The following is an 18,316-nucleotide window of genomic DNA, read 5'->3' as shown; positions in this document are numbered from 1 at the left end:
GTCTAGAGATAAGTCACTTTTGGGCTAAAAAATCATATTTGTATGATCTCCCACTCAAAAATATCTGTAAACAAAATACTCTAGATGCTGTAAATTTGAAATAAAATAAAAATATTGCAGGTCAAAATCTATACCAAAAGAAAAAGAAAGCTAATTTTTCAGGTTATTGACCTTCCTAGTTATCAATCTGAAACAATAACTTTTGCTTCATCCACATTTCTAAGTATCTGAAAGGCGGAGTCAGAATAACCACTTAATAACTGAATTCTAAAGTGAACATATTCCAAATAGAAGCAATGACAACACAACATATAAAACAGAAGTCAGAAGGGGTGGACTTCAGCAGAAGTTAGATTTTATTTTCGCAAGCAGTTGCCCAATTTCATGGGTGATGGTAGATTAGAGATTCCTTCACATTATACCTGCAGCTTCAGACAGTGAAGTTCTCATTTACACCTGGACAATAGATATTGAGGAGATCTAATGAATGCTGTAGGGCACATGGCAAATTGCTCTTGTTTGTCCAATAATGTTCAATTCAAGAAGAGTTAGCAAATATCAGGTTGTGTTTAGAACAGGTAGAATCATTAATACAAATTAGTTCAATGGATCACAAATATCAATGGATCTTTATACAAGTAATGACTTTTTGTTTCAATATACCAGTGGATCAGTATCAACAATAGCATCAAAAAACAAGTTAGGCTCTTTCTATTGATAAATGAGGAGCAAATGGAGGCTGAAGGTATATTGCTAATCTAATACGCAGCTAAAACCTTATGAACAGGTGACATTATACTGCTATTAAATTGGACCACAAAAAGAGGATGATGTTCACATGTGTCTATAAGATGGCAGATATTTATTAGATTTATCAGCAATAAATTGAAATAATAACAGAAAATGAGAAGAATTGGACAATCTTTTGCATCATAAAGTACCACCACCGGAGGTAGAAGAATAGTTTTGGGATATTGCACTGAGGAACAGCATACAAGACCCTAATTCAGTAGCAGTGATGTAAAAGGGATAAGTCATTAAAAGCTTGTCAGAGTTGCATCAGAGAAGGGGCTGCTGATAGACTAAACAAGAAATATAATTAAGCCATTTAATTGAGTATAAAGATATTATCAAGGGAAGATTACCAACCAGTTTTAATTAACTGAATTCAAATTCCTCAGGTGCAATGTTTATTTAAACGCATAACTCTAGATTATAAGCTTTACATTCCCAATCCAGCATCATAACTACTGGACCACAACGTACATATGGAAAATACTCAACTGGATATATTTATGAACTAAAAATATATACAAAAATAACTTAAGGAGTTGGTGTTATAGCATTCATCACGTGTTGCTTGAGCCAAGTTCAGCTGAGGAAAAGTTTTCTAAGGAATAATTTAACACTATCACTCAACATGTACAGCACATCCGAACACTGCAGGTAACTGTATCAGTCTAATGATATAAAAGAAATTATAACAAATTAGCACATTATATATACAGATTCATTTTCCTTTTAACTCAAGTCAATGTAAGGGAGAATCATGCAACTTTTATTACAAGTTTTCTATTTATCATCACCCATTTTAAACCCTAATATTAATTTTATTGTTCTCAGATGTGTCAAAATATTGCAGAATTAGCCTTTCCAGGACTTTTTTTGGACTAAACTCCGTTCATACAGACCTGCTACACTTACAGTACATGTACAAAAAATCAATAGGAATTATTTTAAATTTGAACTTTATCCATCACAAACATTTTGGGTACTTGAAAATAAAACCTCCTCTCTCTTTGTAACAACATACCTCAGATGGCATTTCAGGCCTTATTTCTTCAAAATCCAAACCACCATTGGTAGATAAGAATATTGAAACTTCAGATATGTTGACACTTTTGTGATATGCAATAACTAAAGAGCTTATAGTCTGTAAATGGAGCAAAAGATTATTAATCTCCATTAACTTCCAAAAATAGAATCAAAATTTAGTAACAATCTTAAATGTTCACATAACAGCACACAAAATATTATTCACGTTTCCTGATAGTTATCTTCTATAAAATACTGGTTTCAGCAAAATGAGAACTGCATATAAATCATGCATATGTCTTTTTCTGGTATGAAGATGCATCAGCAATGTAAACATCTGTAGTCAGAGCTACCATGTTCTTGGACAATTCTTTTGGTAGAGCAGAGCATTTTAGCATTAAAGGCAGGAAATTTCAGATGAGCATAGTGCATGCAATTGTAGAATGGAGTGGCTTAGAATGTATCTCACACAATGGTAAAACAATTCATGATATGCTTTAATGCTCTCACAAAGACAGCCAAGGCACGTAACCAACTACAAATACCTCTGCCTGAAATAAGGCGGGGGGGGGGGGGGGGAGGGGATATCAGGCGAACACATAGCTGTTCTCATCTAGAAGTCAACTTCCTGGTGTCAACATCTCTGAAGATCTGTCATGAACCGAACATACAGATGCAATTACAAAGAGGGAATACCAGTGGCTATATTTCATTAGGAGTTTGTGGAAGCAGAGTATCTGACAGGACTGAGACAGATGAAGAGAACAGGCAAAGAACTGGCAGATGGAACACAGTGTAGGGATGTGTATGATCATGCACTTTAGAAGAAATAAAGGCATTGACTGTTTACTAAATGGGGAGAAAATTCAGAAATCAGAAGTACAAAAAGATTTGGAAGTCCACATGCAGGTTTCACTGAAGGTTAATTTGCATGTTAAGATGGTGATAAGGAAGGCAAATGCACTGTTAGCATTCATTTTGAGTGTACTAGAATAGAAAAGCAAGGACATAATGCTGAGGCTTTAGAAGGCATTGGTCAGACAGTACTTGGAGTATTGTGAGTAGTTTTGGGCCCCCTATCTAAGAAAAAATGTGCAAACATTGGAAAGGATTCAGAGTAGGTTCAAAAGAATGATCCCAGGTTGATGAAAGAGAAATGGGTGGGTTTAATGGCTCTGGGCCTAATCTTGCTGTAATTCAGAAGAATGGGGTGGGGGGGGGGAAATCAAATATTTAAAGGCCTAGACAGAGTGGACATAGAGAGTATGTTTCCTATGTAGGGGAGTCTAGGACCAGAGGGCACAGCCTCAGAACACAAGGGCATCTCTTTAGAACATAGTTCAGGAGAAATTTCTTCAAAAGGTGATCGCTCAAGAAGATGACATCCATCATTAGGACCTTCACCATTTAGGACATACTCTCTTCTCATTACTACCATCAGGGAAGAAGTACAGGAACCTGAAGACATACACTCAATGTTTTAAGAACAGCTTTTCCCTTCTGCAATCAGATTTCTGAATCATCCATGAAAATTGAACAATACCTCACTACTTTTCTCTCTTTTTGCACTATTTATGTTTTATATACTGTACATTCATATCAGTATTAATAGTAATTTTTATATATTGCACTGTACTGCTGTCATGATATATGTCTGCAATAATGTAATTCTGATTCTGAGTTAATATATAGATCACTTGCCTAAAAGCCTGCTGTGGTGAAATACACGTACAAATCATTACATATGCCATATAATTTTAATATCTCCAATACTTCCCAAATTCTACATCAACTATCATAGAAATTACTTCAGTTGGAAACATGGCTAAGAATCAGATGGTTATGTGTCTAACACCAATATGAATGAGAACATAATACAAGCTAAATAAACAAGAAGTGAAAACTTGTTAGATATGCCATTTTGCTAAGATGTTGAACTAGTGCTTCCAATTATAAGAAAGCAGGATGGTTTTTGGTGTATATATCTGAAAACCAATTTACTCATTATTCTCCTTTGCTATTTTTAGACCATTCTGTGTATAAATCTGTTTTCTCTGCTACCTTCCAGTGCCTATTCACCCAAGTAATTAACAAATGGAGTTTTACACCATCCTAACAATGTGGTAGCAGAATGTGAATGAATATCATTCTTTTATCATCTCTATGTCTCAGTGTGTGTTTACATGTATATGACTGGATAGGGCTATGGAAAGGTATGTATAGAGATTCATAAGCAGAAGGAGTCTCCCATTGAGTATTGTGGTGAACTACGTGTGCCTGTCTGGACGCGCCCCCGCCCCCCCCCCCCCCCCCCCCCCGCTGGCTGCTCCTGTGGTTCCTCCCACGGACCCCAGTGTGGGGGCGATTGGAGGCACCACCCTGGCCTCAGTCTCCAGGATGTAGTGTGGTGGTCAATTGCTGCTTGTTCTTTCTTCCAGCCAGTAAAAGCCTATATCTCGCCTCTCGTCTCCGAGAGTTATTGATGGTGCATCGAGTATAAAGTCAGCATAGATAAGGGCAGAAATTTCTGAAGATTCTAAATTGGAGAAAGGCCAATTTTGATGGTATCAGAAAGGATCTGCCAAGTATGGACTGGGACAAGCTGTTTTCTGGCAAAGGTGGACTTGGTAAGTGGGAGGCCATCATAAGTGAAATTTTGAGAGTACAAAGCTTGTATGTGCCTGTCAGAATAAAAGGTAAAGATAACAGGTATAGGGAACTTTGGTTTTCAAGAGATTTTGAGGCGCTAGCTAAGAAACAGAAGGAGGCACATTACAGGTATGGGCCAGTAGGAACAAATGAGGTGTTTATGGAGCATAAGAAATGCAGAACACTTAATAAGAAATCAAGAGGGCTAAAAGAAGGAATGAGGTTACCTTAGCAGACAAGGTGAAGATCAAAGTACATTTATTATTAAAGTATGTGCACTTTATGCAACCTTGAGATTTGTCTCCTTTCAGGCAACCATGAAACAAAGAACCTCAATAGAACCCATTAAAAACAAAAGAAGACTGTCAAACATCTATGTGCAGAGAGGGAAAAAAATGGTACAAACAATGAAGTAATCAAACAGCATCCAGAGCTGAAGTTCACTACACCAAGCTTTATTGCAACCAATTCAGAAGTCCACAGAAGTCAATTCAGAAGGCCTCAATCCAGCACAGAGTTAAGCAAACCCCACAGAGCAGCAAGCCAAATCAAACCATCTCTCACCTCCGATCCTGACACCATGACCATTTCAATCTGGCCCAGGCTTAAATCATCCAAACTGTGGGCCATTCACCTCAATAAGGCCAGTACCAAACCTTTCCAGCTTTTAAGTCTCCTCACTTTCATCTCACCTCAGCTCTGCTTCATCGAATTTCCCTACCTTTCCAATTTGGCTCTTAAATCAAACAAGTCTTGGATTTTTCCATGCCATGCCTCCAAGTCCACTCCAGCAACTCCAGCAGGACTCTAGTCACACCACAATACTGCCAGATTTGTACAGGCAATTTCACTCAACTCTGACAGGGAAGCCACAGGCCACTGCTTGAAGCAATTGTTTACCAGAAAAAGTGTGAATAACAAAATATTTAGTCTTTTTTTATTTTATCAGCCACCAGCAAGTCGTCACTCAAACCATTTAGTAGCGCCATCTTAAACTGGAAGGAGAATCCTAAGGGATTCTGTAGATATGTTAAGAGCAAAAGGATTGCAAGGGACGAAATTGGTCCTCTGGAAGATCAGAATGGTAATCCAGGTGTACAGCCAAAAGAGATAAGGCAGATCTTAAATGCATTTTTTGCATCTGTATTTACTTAGGAGATGGATTCAGAGTTTATAGAAGTAGGGTAAAACGGCATCAACTTCCTGGACTCTATACAGATTACAAAGGAGGAGGTGTTTGCTATCTTGAGGTAAATTAGGGTGGATAAATCCCCAGGGCCTGACAAGGTGTTCCCTCAGATCCTGCAGGAGGCAAGTGCAGAAATTGGAGGGGCCCTAGCAGAGATATTTAAATCATACTTAGTGACAGGAGGATAGCCAATGTATCTTACTGTTCAAGAAAGGCTCTAAAAATAAACTAGGAAATTAGAGCAACACACACAAAATGCTGAAGGAACTCAGCAGGCCATGCAGCATCTATAAAAAAGAGTAAACAGTAAACTTTTTAGGCCGAAGCCCTTCATCAGCAAATCATAGACCCATGAACCTGACATAAGTAGTGGAAAAGTTATGGGAAGGTATTCAAGGGACTGGATATATGAATATTTGGAAAGAAATGGACTGATGAAGTATAGTCAGCACAGCTTCTTATGTGGTAGATCATGTCTAACCAATCTTATAGAGATTTTGAGGAAGTTACGAGGAAAGTTGATGAAGGCAAGGGAGTGGATGTTGTCTACATGGACCTTAGTAAGGCATTTGACAATATTCCGGATGGGAGGGTGGTCAAGAAGATACAGTCACTGGGTTAAGGGTGAAAGGTAAACAGTTTAAGGAGAAACCTCTTCACTCAGAGGGTCAAGAATGAACTGCCAGTGCAAGTGGTGCATGCAAGCTCAATTTCAATGCTTGAGAGATGTTTGAATAGATACATGGATGAGGGGTATGAAGGGCTATGATCCTGGTGCAGGTCGATGGGAATAGACAACTTAAATAGTTTGGTACAGACAAGATGGGCCAAAGGACCTGCTTCTTACCTGTACTTTTCTATGACTTTATGTTAGGTGATGAATGCCTTTATCAGCTGCAAGCCTACTTACATTTTATTCCATCACCTTTTGCCAGTTCCTATGGGGCTTCTTTTATCCCTATTAGGATTTCTCACTCACTGAAGCCGGGTGAATGCTCTAGCTTTTTTACTGTCTTCTCAGCCACATCACTTGGACCAATCTTGTGTGGCATGATGCTTATAATAACCTCAAAATACTGAATTTCCACAACTCAGCAAAATTGATCTGGTCACATTGGACATGACTATTACTTTCTTAATAACACAGCATTGCTTCATGAAGATTCATTTGTGGTTCTGCAGTGCTGTCGTGATTGAAAACTGCAAACCTAGTGATACCGCATGGAACCTGAAAAGCAACAATATTTATACACTCTTATGATTGAGCTAATTAATTTCTTGTGTTACGTACCCGTGACACGTGACAGTGGTACCCTTGTCACATGACTGGGGTTGAAGCTATACTGGACTTGAGGTAATGGTCTTGTGATGGTGGAGTGATGTCATTTTCCCGCCAGTAGAGGTCATGTGACAGGTTTTTTTTACAGGTTATATAAGGAAGACCCACCCTGTCAGGTGGGGCAGTTCGTGGCTGGATTTGCCAAGCTGACTTCATGTCACTGCGTGATTTAATGTGATGACGCAGTTTAGTTGAAAAATGAAGTTTTATATAATGCCTAAAGTTTAAAAGGTCATTGCCAGCAGTTTCTTTGCTGGTGGAGAGTGAAGATAAGAATTTGGAAGATAAAGATCGAGGAGAATCGATTTTCGACGGTGGATTGGTTTCGACCTTATTTGATCCTCATTCGGAAGGATTTCGTTGACTGTTCTCGTGTTAATCTCCGCTGGGATAGCGGGAGATTGAGGACAGAGTGTGGAAGAAGAGGTTAGTGCCATTAAACCATTACGTTTCATAAAAATTCGACGTGGGAAGAGTTCGACGCCGGGGATAGAAGGACAACGACGTGGAAGAGAATTTAAATCGCCTTAAAAAGTCTCTCCTTTTAAATGGACTGTGAGCTTTTGAACTTTCGGCATACCGCTTTAAAGAACTTTTTTTTCAATACCGCTTTAAGAACTGTTTGAACTGCAACGCTATTAAGAACTGTGAATCTGCCGCACAGCAGCTGATTTCCGGTTACGCTAGTGTTTGTTTACTTTTGGGGGGTTTGTTTTCAGTGTTTAATAAACGTGTTATTTGTTATAAAAACCCTTGCCTAACTCATATATATTTATTGTTGCCTGAATACGTAACATAAATATGGGGGCTGCGTCCGGATTGGATCGTTTGAATTTAAATGCTTGTTGAATTTTGAGTCGGTGTTTTGGTAACGGGGATTACTCGATTCTTTTGTTTGATTGGCTTGTGAGTGGTATTCGGCAACGATGAATATTGATGAGTTTCTGGATTCGCCCGACGCGGATTTGTTAGCGAAGGCGAAAAAAACTGAAGTATCTGAGATTGCTAATAGATTGCAACTTAAAGGTATTTTGAAGACTACATCAAAGGCTGTAATACAGAGAAAAATCACATCACACTTTGTGGCTTTGGGTGATTTTGATTAATCGATTTTAGAATCGTTTCCAATAAGTAATATGGAGATACAGTTGCAAATTGAACAAATGAAGTTGGATCAAAGTAAAGCAGAATTGGAGCGTTATAAATTGGAAGCTGAACAGAAAAAGAGAGAGTTTGAATATGCAATGGTGGAATTAAGGTCTGGGAATCAGTCTTCTGGTTCTAAAAAACCGTTTGTTGCTAGCCAAGAAATTAAATTGGTCCCTCCATTTAGTGAAACAGAAGTGGAAAGATATTTTCAACATTTTGAAACTATTGCTCGAATGTCAGAGTGGCCGAGAGATAAATGGTCATTGTTGTTACAGAGCACGACAAGTTTACACAGCTTTAACTGCTGCGCAAGCATTAGATTATGATATTGTGAAAACGAATATTCTCAAAGCGTACGAATTAGTCCCAGAAGCATATAGGGAAAGATTCAGAAGTTTGAAAAAGTCTGTGGAAAAGACTTATGTGGAATTTGCCTATGATAAAGCTATGTGTTTTGAGAGATGGGTTTCTTCTAAAGATGTAAATGGGGACTATGATACATTGAAAGAGCTGATTTTAATGGAGGAATTTAAAAGAAGCATTCCTGTTGAAGTAAGGACCTACTTAAATGAGAGGGATACTGATAAATTGCAGGACTGTGCTAGATTAGCTGATGAGTATGTTTTAATCCATAAGAATAAATTTCCTCAGGGTAGAATTTTTAAGAGGAAAAATAATATGGAGACTCAAGGTAAATCAGAAATTAAATCAGAGGTTAATGAGAGAGGTAAGGAGGAAGGAAAACCTGTGAAGGAAAGACAGTTTGGTCTTATTTGTAACTATTGTAAGAAGCCTGGCCATGTAATAGCTAACTGTTTCAAATTGAAAAAGAAAGAGAAGGAAGCAGTTCCAGATGCTTGTGTGCAACATACTGAAGCTCCTGTAAAGTTACAGGGTTTGATAAACACAAATGAGGATTTGTTAAGAGTCTGACCAAGTTAGAAAGGGATATGATCATTTTATAACTGAAGGGTTTGTATCCTTGAAAGAAGGATCTACTCTGGTGCCAATAAAAATCCTTAGGGATACTGAAGCTTCTCAATCACTGATGTTAGATAGTGTGTTGAAGTTTAATGAAGAGAGTGATACTGGTGAGGTAAATTACATAAGAGGTGTTGGAAGTGATTTTATGCCTGTACATTTACATAAAGTAAATTTAAAGTCAGGGTTAGTTACAGGATTTGTTAAAGTAGGATTACAGCATAGCTTACCTGTGAAGGGTATTTCTTTATTGTTAGGTAATGACTTGGCAGGTGGACAAGTTTTTCCTGAAGTACATTTGACAATGGAGTCAGAGGAACCAGAAATGAATTCTAACACAGATTCTTCCTGTGTTGTGACTAGAGCTATGGCTAAAAAAATTGATGTGCAGAATGAGGTTGTTACTCATGACTGTTCAACTCAGGATTCGAGTTTTGAGGATGTGTCAGAGACTTTCTTACCTTCGTTGTTTGAACAAAATTCTGGGAGTAAGTCTGACTATGAAGATTTATCTCTGTCTCGGAAGGAGATGATAGCAGAGCAGAATAGAGATCCTGAGATTATAAAATTAAGGGAACAAGCTTTACTAGGTAGTGAAATTGAGAAGGTGTCAGTAGGATATTACTTGGAAAAAGGAGTGTTGATGAGGAAGTGGAGGTCACCTACAATTCCTGCAAGTGAGGAATGGAATGTTGTTTACCAGGTAGTTGTTCCTAAAGTTTATCGAAATGAGATTTTGACTTTAGCTCATAGTGTGCCTTTAGGTGGACTTCAAGGGGTAAGGAAAACTGTGGACAAGATTTTAAAACAATTTTTACTGGCCTGGTCTAAGAAAAGATGTGGCGATGTTTTGTAAAATGTGCCATACTTGTCAAATTGTGGGTAAACCAAATCAGGTTACACCAGTAGCTCCATTACAACCTATTCCAGCGTTCGGTGAACTGTTTTCTAAAGTTATTGTAGATTGTGTTGGTCCATTACCAAAGACAAAAACTGGTTATCAGTATTTGTTGACTATCATGTGTACTTCGTCTAGGTTTCCAGAGGCAGTACCACTTAGGAATATAAAAGCTAAAACTGTGACGAAGGCTCTTATAAAATTCTTTACTTATTTTGGATTACCTAAGGAAATACAAACTGATCAAGGCAGTAATTTTATGTCTGGATTGTTTCAACAGATAGTTTATAAATTGGGAGCTAAGCAAATCACTTCGTCTGCATACCATCCAGAATCGCAAGGTGCCTTGGAGAGGTTTCATTCTACCCTCAAGAATATGATTAGGACATATTGTGTGGAAAATGGAAGTGACTGGGATGAGAGTATAAACTTACTTTTATTTGCAGTAAGGGAATCGGTACAGGAATCTTTAGGTTTTAGTCCATTTGAACTTGTGTTTGGGCATAGAGTTAGAGGACCTTTAGCTTTATTGAAGGAACAGTGAATTAGTAAGGAGGTACACACTAATTTGTTGGACTATGTTTTGAAATTTAAGGACAGGTTACATAAAGCTTGTAGCTTAGCCAAGGAAAATTTAAAGTTGGCTCAGGAGAAAATGAAAACTTGGTATGATAAAGAAGCTAGGATGAGGATGTTTAAGCCTGGAGATAAGGTGTTGGTTCTTTTCCCAGTGCAGACAAATCCTTTACAAGCTAGATTTCATGGTCTTTATGAAATTGTGTCTAGAATCAATGATGTGGATTATGTAATAAAAACTCCAGATCGTAGAAGGTCAACACAACTTTGCCATATAAATATGATTAAACCATATTTTGGGAAACAATCTGATACTGTGACTGTGGTGGTTAGTGAGAATGAGTTTGATGTAACTGGGAACATGATAGATGATTCATCTGACTTTCATTCTAAATCTAACATTGTTTCTGTTAGGTTACCTAATTCGACCATTCTGGAAAATATGGATGAGAAATTAGCACATTTACAGCTAGAGCAGCAACAACAGATGAAGGAATTGATTTTTAAGTATAAGGATTTGTTTCCAGATGTTCCGAGAAGGACTACTATAGCTTCACATGATGTAGATGTTGGAGATGCCAAACCTATTAAACAACATCCATATAGGATGAACATGGAAAAATGTGAACTTGCTGAGAAAGAAATTGAATACATGTTAGAGAATGATATTATTAGACATTCTAACTCGAATTGGAGTTCGCCATGTGTTATGGTGCCAAAACCTGATGGTAGTATTAGGTTTTGTACGGACTATAGGAAGGTGAATGCTGTAACGAAAACAGATGCATATCCAATTCCTAGAGTAGATGATTGTGTAGATAAAGTTGGAAAAGCAAAGTTCCTTACAAAGATTGATTTATTGAAAGGGTATTGGTGTGTTCCATTAACGGACAGAGGTAGAGAGATTTCTGCATTTGTAACTCCATCTGGGTTATATGAGTATAATGTTCTTCCATTTGGGATGAAGAATGCCCCAGGTACTTTCCAGAGGATGATTAACTCTGTGATTCAGGGATTGAAACATATTGATGCTTATATTGATGATTTAGTGACAGGAAATGATACTTGGGTAGCACACATAATTGTGGTGGAGAAATTGTTTGAAAGGCTTTCAAAAGCTAACTTAACTATTAATTTAGCTAAGAGTGAATTTGGACATGCCACTGTGACTTACCTTGGTTATGTTGTGGGTCAAGGTAAGGTAGCTCCTGTTCAGGCAAAAGTTCAGGCAATTTTAGAGATTCCCACTCCGACGGGGAAAAAAAACTCTCAGAAGATTTTTGGGAATGGTAGGATATTATCGAAAATTTTGTAAGAATTTTGCTAATGTTGCCCTTCCATTAACTAACCTTCTGCAGAAGAATGTGAAGTTTGTGTGGACAGTGCCTTGTCAAGAAGCATTTGAAAAATTGAAAACAATATGTCAACAACCTGTGCTTAAGGCACCTGACTTTGGAAAACCTTTTCCATTAGCTGTAGATGCTAGTGATGAGGCTGCGGGAGCAGTATTAATGCAAAGGAATGAGGGTGATGAGGTTGATCATCCAGTAGCTTACTTTTCTAAGAAATTTAATAAGCATCAAAGAAACTATTCAACAATAGAGAAAGAATTGTTATCTCTTGTTTTAGCTTTGGAATATTTTGAGGTATATGTTGGTACAACTCAAAAACCACTTATTGTTTACACTGATCATAATCCGTTAGTTTTTCTGAGTAAGATGAAAAACAAAAACAGAAGATTATTAAATTGGAGTTTGATGTTACAAGAGTACAATATTGTGATAACTCACATTAAAGGTAAAGATAATGTGGTTGCTGATTGTCTATCTCGATGTTGAATGTACAATGTAATTTTTTTATGGAGTGGTTAGTTTTTTCTGATTGTAACACTCCTACTGTATTGTATATTGTGTATGTTATATAATTTATACATTTGTTTTTCTTGTAAGTAATTGTTAAAATTTTTGTTCTTGTAAGACCAAAAATGTTTTTTTTTGGAGGGCGGTGTTACGTACCCGTGACACGTGACAGTGGTACCCTTGTCACGTGACTGGGGTTGAAGCTATACTGGACTTGAGGTAATGGTCTTGTGATGGTGGAGTGATGTCATTTTCCCGCCAGTAGAGGTCATGGGACAGGTTTTTTTTTACAGGTTATAAAAGGAAGACCCACCCTGTCAGGTGGGGCAGTTCGTGGCTGGATTTGCCAAGCTGACTTCATGTCACTGCGTGATTTAATGTAATGACGCAGTTTAGTTGAAAAATGAAGTTTTATATAATGCCTAAAGTTTAAAAGGTCATTGCCAGCAGTTTCTTTGCTGGTGGAGAGTGAAGATAAGAATTTGGAAGATAAAGATTGAGGAGAATCGATTTTCGACGGTGGATTGGTTTCGACCTTATTTGATCCTCATTCGGAAGGATTTCGTTGACTGTTCTCGTGTTAATCTCCGCTGGGATAGCGGGAGATTGAGGACAGAGTGTGGAAGAAGAGGTTAGTGCCATTAAACCATTACGTTTCATAAAAATTCAACGTGGGAAGAGTTCGACGCCAGGGATAGAAGGACAACGACATGGAAGAGAATTTAAATCGCCTTAAAAAGTCTCTCCTTTTAAATGGACTGTGAGCTTTTGAACTTTCGGCATACCGCTTTAAAGAACTGTTTTTTTTTCAATACCGCTTTAAGAACTGTTTGAACTACAACGCTATTAAGAACTGTGAATCTGCCGCACAGCAGCTGATTTCCGGTTACGCTAGTGTTTGTTTACTTTTGGGGGGTTTGTTTTCAGTGTTTAATAAACGTGTTATTTGTTATAAAAACCCTTGCCTAACTCATATATATTTATTGTTGCCTGAATACGTAACACTTGCCATTTTTTCATTCTTCCTATTAAATTATATATCCTCACATATACTCCTTCAGCACACTGTTGCTGAATTGCTTAACTCTTTCCACAAAGATTATTTTTCACTATATAGCTGGGTGTCTTTAACAAGCTTTGATATATTAGCCTTTCAATTTCTAACAGAAACAAAGCTGTGAATGAGTTGGTACAAATTCACAAATTAAATCCTGCGTGATTCTTACCACAGGAAGTTGTCCTTCATTCTTTGCAGCAGCCTGCATGATTGACCATATTTCTCCACTGGTCAATTTGTTGGGTGTTGGCTTGATACATTTTGTTTTTATCTATTTAGCCATCCTGTGATGACTTCTTTTCCATTCATCTTTAGTGTTCCTCGAGGACCATCATTGACTTCATCCAGTTTCATTTTCACCCCTACTCTGCTCGCAGTCTGAGGGTGAACTGGACTAGTCACAACCTTTAATTAATTATCTCCCTGCCTACTCTGTAACACTGTTGCTTCATCCTCTATCTTTGCTTCAGTTTATCTGCTGCTGAAAGCTTTATCCATATCTTTATTACATCTGAATTTGGCCACTCCAATGCTCTTCTACAACCTTCCACCTTCCCTAAGCTGAATTTGTCAAAAACACTGGTGTCACACATTAGCTTGTGCTCAGTCCTTTTCACTTCTAACCCTGCTTTGGCTACTATTCTAACAATAGGATGATTTCAAAATTTTCAACCTTCAATGACCTTTCTCCACTTCTTCAGAAGATCAGTACTTCTCAAATTCATGTTGCTTATGCGGCACTGATTTTTATTTACTCTATCATTATTGACCATGTATATAGAAACCTAGACCCTAAGCCAGGGAATTCAATTCATAAGCATCTCCACCTCTCTACTTGAATCTCCATGAAACCTGATTCTTCCACCATGAATTTGATCATTTTCCTTTAAATGCCTATTATTTCACATTTTCATGGATAAAATTCCAGTAAAATGCCTTGGCTTGCTTTATATGCTGAAGTACCATCAAAGTCCAAATAGTTACATTTTGAATGTCGTAAAATAAACATAGTAAAATAGTAACCACCATGTACCTTACAAAAGGATTCTTTTTTGATACAGCACTGATTGGTTGAAATCCCATCTATTCTCACATTTATACCTTCAAGAGATCAAGAAAAAATTACTTAAAGTTTCTCATGTAAAGACAATGAGCTGATCTTTATCTGTTCAACCTTATATTTCTAAAATGTGGATTCTATAATACTAAATATCAGTAATAGTAACATTTAATTTTAATTAAACTTACACAGATATTTAAAAGTATTGAAAGAGAAATTGGAGGAAGTAAAACAAGCAAAATAACCTGTTCTCTTTCCTAACTGATTTACAGTTCTGTTCACTTCTTCAGCATTAACCATAAATACTGTATATCATAGAAAAATAAATAATCAGAAACTATTCCATCTGTTTTTCATCCACATCCATGATCAAGTTCACCTTCAGCGTATAAATTATTAACCTGTCGTAGTACACACTTAACACTGCTCACCTTTTGCAGGAGTCCATGATTTATTGTTTGGATAGTAAATGTAAATATTTTCACTTATTAGCATTACCACATGGTCCTCCACAAATTCTGCCGCAGTTAGTTGAGTCTTTATCACCTGTGTAATAGAAAGATAAACTTTAAACAACTGGTGATTTTACTCGTTCTCCGAAATGTCAAAAAGTGCACCACCATAAGGGTAATAACCAATTAATAAGTTCGACCTATTAGGATGACATTTTTTTCTATAACATTACTAAATTAGAAAATTTAAACAACATGCACAAGCTTACAATATATGACTTTATTCTTACATTCCCTTGTTATAAAATGTGGAAGTCATGATAGAGCAATAATAAATAGACTCTACACCCCTTACAGAAGCAATACATGTTGATCTGTCTTCAGAGGTATTGTGCATGGCAACATCTGATAGAACTCCACTAAAAGTTATGTTAATAATGTTTAAATGTTTAGTTCAGGCAAATATTTTACAAACCATTTGGCAAATGCCCTGTGAGTGACACAACTGATAGATAATAACTAATATTGATCAGAACATTATTAACTATTACACAATAAATTAAGACCATTAGACCTAGGAGCAGAATTAAGCCTTTTGGTTCTTCAGATCTGCCCTGTCATTCCATCGTGGCTGATTTATTATCCCTCTCAACCCCATTCTCTTGTAACCTCTGTAACCTTTCACACCCTGACTAATTAAGAACCTATCAACCTCCGCTTTAAATATAGTGTACTCCATGACATGACATCTACAGCCATCAGTGGCAATAATTTCCACAGATTCACTACCCATAGGCTAGTCATTTCATCCTCATCTCTGTTTTAAATGGACCTCTCTCTATTCTGAGGCAGTACGCTCTAGTCCTAGACTCACCCACTATAGGAAACATCCTCTCCAAATCCACTCTATCTAAGCCTTTCAATATTTGATAGGATTCAGTAAGACCCCCCTCTAAACTCCAGCAAGTACAGACCCAGAGCCATCAAATATTCCTGACATGTAAACCCTTTCATTCCCAGAATCATTCTCATGAACCTCCTATGGATCCTCTCCAATGCCAGCACATATTTTCTTATACAAGGGGCCCAAAACTGCTCACAATACTCCAAGTGCTGTCTGACCAATACCTTATAAAAGTTCAGCATTACATCCTTGGTCTTATAAGGACTCATTTTGAGCCCTCTCAAAATGAATACTAACATTGCATTTGCCTTCCTGACCACCAACTCAAATTGCAAATTAACCTTTAGGGAGTCCTACACAAGGATTCCCAAGTCCCTTCGTACCTCTGATTTTTGAATTTGCTCCCCATTTAGAAAATAGTCTATGCCTTTGTTTCTTCTACCAAAGTGCATGACCATATACTTCCCTACACTATAATCCATCTGCCATCTTAAATTTTACCTGATTTACACTGGGATAGTTGACAAACGTTTTGACAAATAAAGCATCATTTTGTGGTTTCTGAACAACAAATTAGAGTCTTCTCTTGTGAAATCTAAATGAGAATTCATTGTGTGTTTGGTGTCAATTTCTCTGTTAACTACATGGGGCTAACCTCTCGCCATAGAGTCAGTAAGAGTTATATCACAGGAATAGGCCCTTTGCCCCATCAAGCGCCCAATTTTACACTAATCCTACTCTACCTCATTTTATTCTCCTCACTAATTGTCCTCTTTCACTTCCACCTCCAATCTACATCCCCTTACAATTCTATCACTCACCAACACATAAGGGGTAATTTACAATGGTCAATGAATTGCCTGACCTGTATAATTTTAAGATGTAGTAGGAAATAGGAGCAACTCATGGAAACCTGGAACAAGCAAACTCCACACAGATAGGTACATTGCAATATCTATTTTACCTCTTTATATATAGGCTACCTCTAGATCCATATGGCAGCTTGGTTAATCAGCTGCCTACAATCCTAGTTAAGAGATACATGAGAGACTGTAGATGCTGGAATCTGGAGCAAAATACAAACTTTTGAAGGAACTCAGTGTGTAAAGCAGCTTCTGTGGAGGCATAGGAATGGCTGATGTTTCAGGTGAAGATTACATCAGGACTGAGAGTGTAGAGGGGAGGTGGCCAGTATAAAGAAGTGAGAGGGAACATTGAGGCAGGGGTTGACAGGTAATAGTTAGAACCAGGTAAAGAGGAGATGGAGTCAGATGAAAAGAAGTGGGGGGGGGGGGTTAGTGTCAGGAGAGATGGGCTGGCGGTGATGGTAGAGATAAATACAGAGAGAAAAAGGGCAGATGGAAGCAGATGGGGAGAGAGAAGTGGGTGGTAGAGACAGAAGCTAGAAGGTAATTAGTGGAAATGAGGTTGCTGAAGCTGGATTCTAACAAGTAAGGAAGGTGATAAGTGGAACCAGATGACAGACAGGGGAAGGGATGAGGATAGGGGAGGGGATGTGAAGATGTAGTGTTAAGCATAATAGGCATATGGAATGATGTGGGAGAGAGAAGTTAAAGTAGATGACGGCAGAGCTGGGAGAAGAAGGAGAGAGAAATTAGCACAGGGAATGAGTTATCTGGAATAGTTTGGGGCTATACTACAGAAAAAGTGAATTATCTGGAATAGTATTGGGTTGTACATCACTTGGGGGAATAGAAGTGTTGTTCATCTAATCAGAGGCTATGATACAAGCATAATTAAATACAACATTGATGTTGTGCCATAGACATTATTTAGACAAATACCAAAGATACTGCAATGTTTATTTGTTCATTCCATTGACCTGGACTTCACAGGGAAGGCCAATATTTATTGTTGACTTTGAGGAGATGATGGTAAAACTGCCTTCATTACTACTGCAGTCCATTTGGTGGATTCCTAGAGTTCAGAAACAGCAATAATACAGGAAGGGTAGTCTAGTTCCAAGTCAGGAGTGTGTTTTGGTTGGTGGGAACCATACTAGTAATGTTTTGCTCATGCACCAACTGTCCTACTTCTTTTGATAGAGATTGCAAGACTTAGGCTGCAAAGGGACACACATAGATTGAGCAGGCAGAGATGTCACAAATGATGTATAATGGAAAATTGTGGCCATTTTTGGCAGGAAATTTAAAATAGAAAAATAATATCTAAATGATGAAAGATTCCAGAAGGATCTGGATTGTGCAATACCAGGAACTGTTAAGTCATCCTATGAAAAAAAGTTTGATAGGCTAGTCTAATATTCAGTGGAGTTCATAAGAGTGAGAGGAGATCTGACTTCAATACATAAGATCTGGACGCTCCTAATAGTGGTAATGGAGAAAACATTTCCTCTTAATAAGCTAA

The 18,316-nt window shown here is 37.7% G+C and overlaps 1 protein-coding gene across 1 annotated transcript in view; it reads right to left on the bottom strand.

Annotated features, from left to right (window-relative positions):
* Positions 1–371: 371 nt before the first annotated feature.
* LOC140740361 (cation channel sperm-associated auxiliary subunit delta-like) overlaps positions 372–18,316 on the bottom strand; it is a 47,139-nt gene continuing 29,194 nt past the window's right edge. Inside the window, exons 5-8 of the mRNA XM_073069507.1 lie at positions 15,004–15,118; positions 14,546–14,613; positions 1,814–1,933; positions 372–1,460 (exon numbers count right to left, since the gene is read on the bottom strand). Coding sequence (XP_072925608.1) covers positions 1,416–1,460; positions 1,814–1,933; positions 14,546–14,613; positions 15,004–15,118 — 348 coding nt within the window. The 3' untranslated portion in view covers positions 372–1,415. The remainder of the gene's footprint in view (positions 1,461–1,813; positions 1,934–14,545; positions 14,614–15,003; positions 15,119–18,316) is intronic.

This window comes from Hemitrygon akajei, chromosome 16 (genome assembly GCF_048418815.1).
Source record: "Hemitrygon akajei chromosome 16, sHemAka1.3, whole genome shotgun sequence".
Classification (NCBI taxonomy): domain Eukaryota; kingdom Metazoa; phylum Chordata; class Chondrichthyes; order Myliobatiformes; family Dasyatidae; genus Hemitrygon; species Hemitrygon akajei.
Note: the sequence above shows the minus strand (reverse complement) of the source record. Positions and strands in the feature narration are given on the sequence as shown.